This window comes from Pristiophorus japonicus, chromosome 15, assembly GCF_044704955.1.
Source record: "Pristiophorus japonicus isolate sPriJap1 chromosome 15, sPriJap1.hap1, whole genome shotgun sequence".
Lineage (NCBI taxonomy): Eukaryota > Metazoa > Chordata > Chondrichthyes > Pristiophoridae > Pristiophorus > Pristiophorus japonicus.
Genome location: NC_091991.1, coordinates 6,189,008 through 6,190,766, shown reverse-complemented (window position 1 = coordinate 6,190,766; position 1,759 = coordinate 6,189,008). Strand labels below are relative to the sequence as shown.

General features: G+C 68.8%; 1 protein-coding gene across 2 annotated transcripts in view; it reads right to left on the bottom strand.

Annotated features, from left to right (window-relative positions):
• Positions 1–1,360, bottom strand: part of zdhhc17 (zinc finger DHHC-type palmitoyltransferase 17) — a 104,998-nt gene extending 103,638 nt beyond the window's left edge. For both annotated transcript variants that reach the window (XM_070900105.1, XM_070900106.1), the window contains exon 1: positions 1,265–1,360. In XM_070900105.1, the coding sequence (XP_070756206.1) occupies positions 1,265–1,342 (78 nt within the window). In that variant the 5' untranslated portion in view covers positions 1,343–1,360. The remainder of the gene's footprint in view (positions 1–1,264) is intronic.
• Between the last annotated feature and the right edge of the window lie 399 nt (positions 1,361–1,759).

The window sequence follows — 1,759 nt, the reverse complement described above, 5'->3', positions numbered from 1 at the left end:
TGGGATTGGGAGGGGGGGATGGGATTGGGAGGGGGGGGATGGGATTGGGAGGGGGGGGATGGGATTGGGAGGGGGGGATGGGATTGGGAGGGGGGGATGGGATTGGGAGGGGGGGATGGGATTGGGAGGGGGGGGGAAAGGATGGGATTGGGAGGGGGGGGAAAGGATGGGATTGGGAGGGGGGGGAAAGGATGGGATTGGGAGGGGGGGAAAGGATGGGATTGGGAGGGGGGGGAAGGATGAGATGGGAGGGGGGGATGAGATGGGAGGGGGGGGAAGGATGGGAGGGGGGGGAAGGATGGGAGGGGGGGGAAGGATGGGATGGGGGGGGAAGGATGGGATGGGAGGGGGGGAAGGATGGGATGGGAGGGGGGGAAGGATGGGATGGGAGGGGGGGAAGGATGGGATGGGAGGGGGGGGAGGATGGGATGGGAGGGGGGGGAGGATGGGATGGGAGGGGGGGGGAGGATGGGATGGGAGGGGGGGGAGGATGGGATGGGAGGGGGGGGAGGATGGGATGGGATGGGAGGGGGGGGGAGGATGGGATGGGAGGGGGGGGGAGGATGGGATGGGAGGGGGGGGAGGATGGGATGGGAGGGGGGGGGAGGATGGGATGGGAGGGGGGGGGAGGATGGGATGGGAGGGGGGGGAAGATGGGATGGGAGGGGGGGGAAGATGGGATGGGAGGGGGGGGAGGATGGGATGGGAGGGGGGGAGAAGGATGGGATTGGGAGGGGGGGGAAGGATGGGATTGGGAGGGGGGGGAAGGATGGGATTGGGAGGGGGATGGGATTGGGAGAGGGGGGGGAAGGATGGGATTGGGAGGGGGGGGGAAAGGATGGGATTGGGAGGGGGGGGGGAAGGATGGGATTGGGGGAGGGGGGGGGAAGGATGGGATTGGGAGGGGGGGGGGAAGGATGGGATTGGGAGGGGGGGGGAAGGATGGGATTGGGAGGGGGGGGGGAAGGATGGGATTGGGAGGGGGGGGGTTAAGAGGATGGGAGGGGGGGGAAGGATGGGATTGGGGGGGGGGAGGGAAGGATGGGATTGGGAGGGGGGGAGGATGGGATGGGGGGGGGGGGGGGGGGGAGGGGGGGAGAGGATGGTGGGCGGGGTGCAGTCCCGCCCCTGGGCCGGGCCCCCCCGGGGAGGCGGTGCGGGAGTGCGGTGTCCCCGCCCCTCCCGGGGGGGGGGGGCGGGGCGGGACGTGGGCCCTCCCCCCGGGGTCCGGCGGGCGGCGAGCCCCGGCCTAAGGCGCCCTCACCTCGGAGTGCAGCGTGGGCCCGCAGCCCACCTCCTGCTCCTGCTCCAGCTCCAGCCCGGCCAGCCCCGGCTCCGCCATCTTCAGCCGCCCCGCCGCATTCTGGGAAGCTGGCGCCGCACTCCAGGCGCCGCCAATCGAGCCCCGAGCGGCCCCGGCGCCGGCCGCCCGCGCAGGCCCGACCAATCGAGCGCGGCGCTAGCGATGTGCCGCGGCCCCGCCCCCTTGGAGACAGGCCCCGCCCCCCCCAGCTCAGCCTGAGCTCCCCAACACCTGACTTGCTCACACACCTTCCATCACAAATAAAATCATTGTCACAACTTTAAAACTAAAGAACTGGCATTTATCATCATCAGAGGCGGTCCCTCGTATCGAGGATGACTTGCTCCCACGCCAAAAAGGGATGAGTTCCCAGGTGTTTCAATGAAGGATCCAATATTCCAGATCCCGACCTACATCCTGAAGGGTGGAAGATGCCTGTGGGTGGATTGTTTTAAC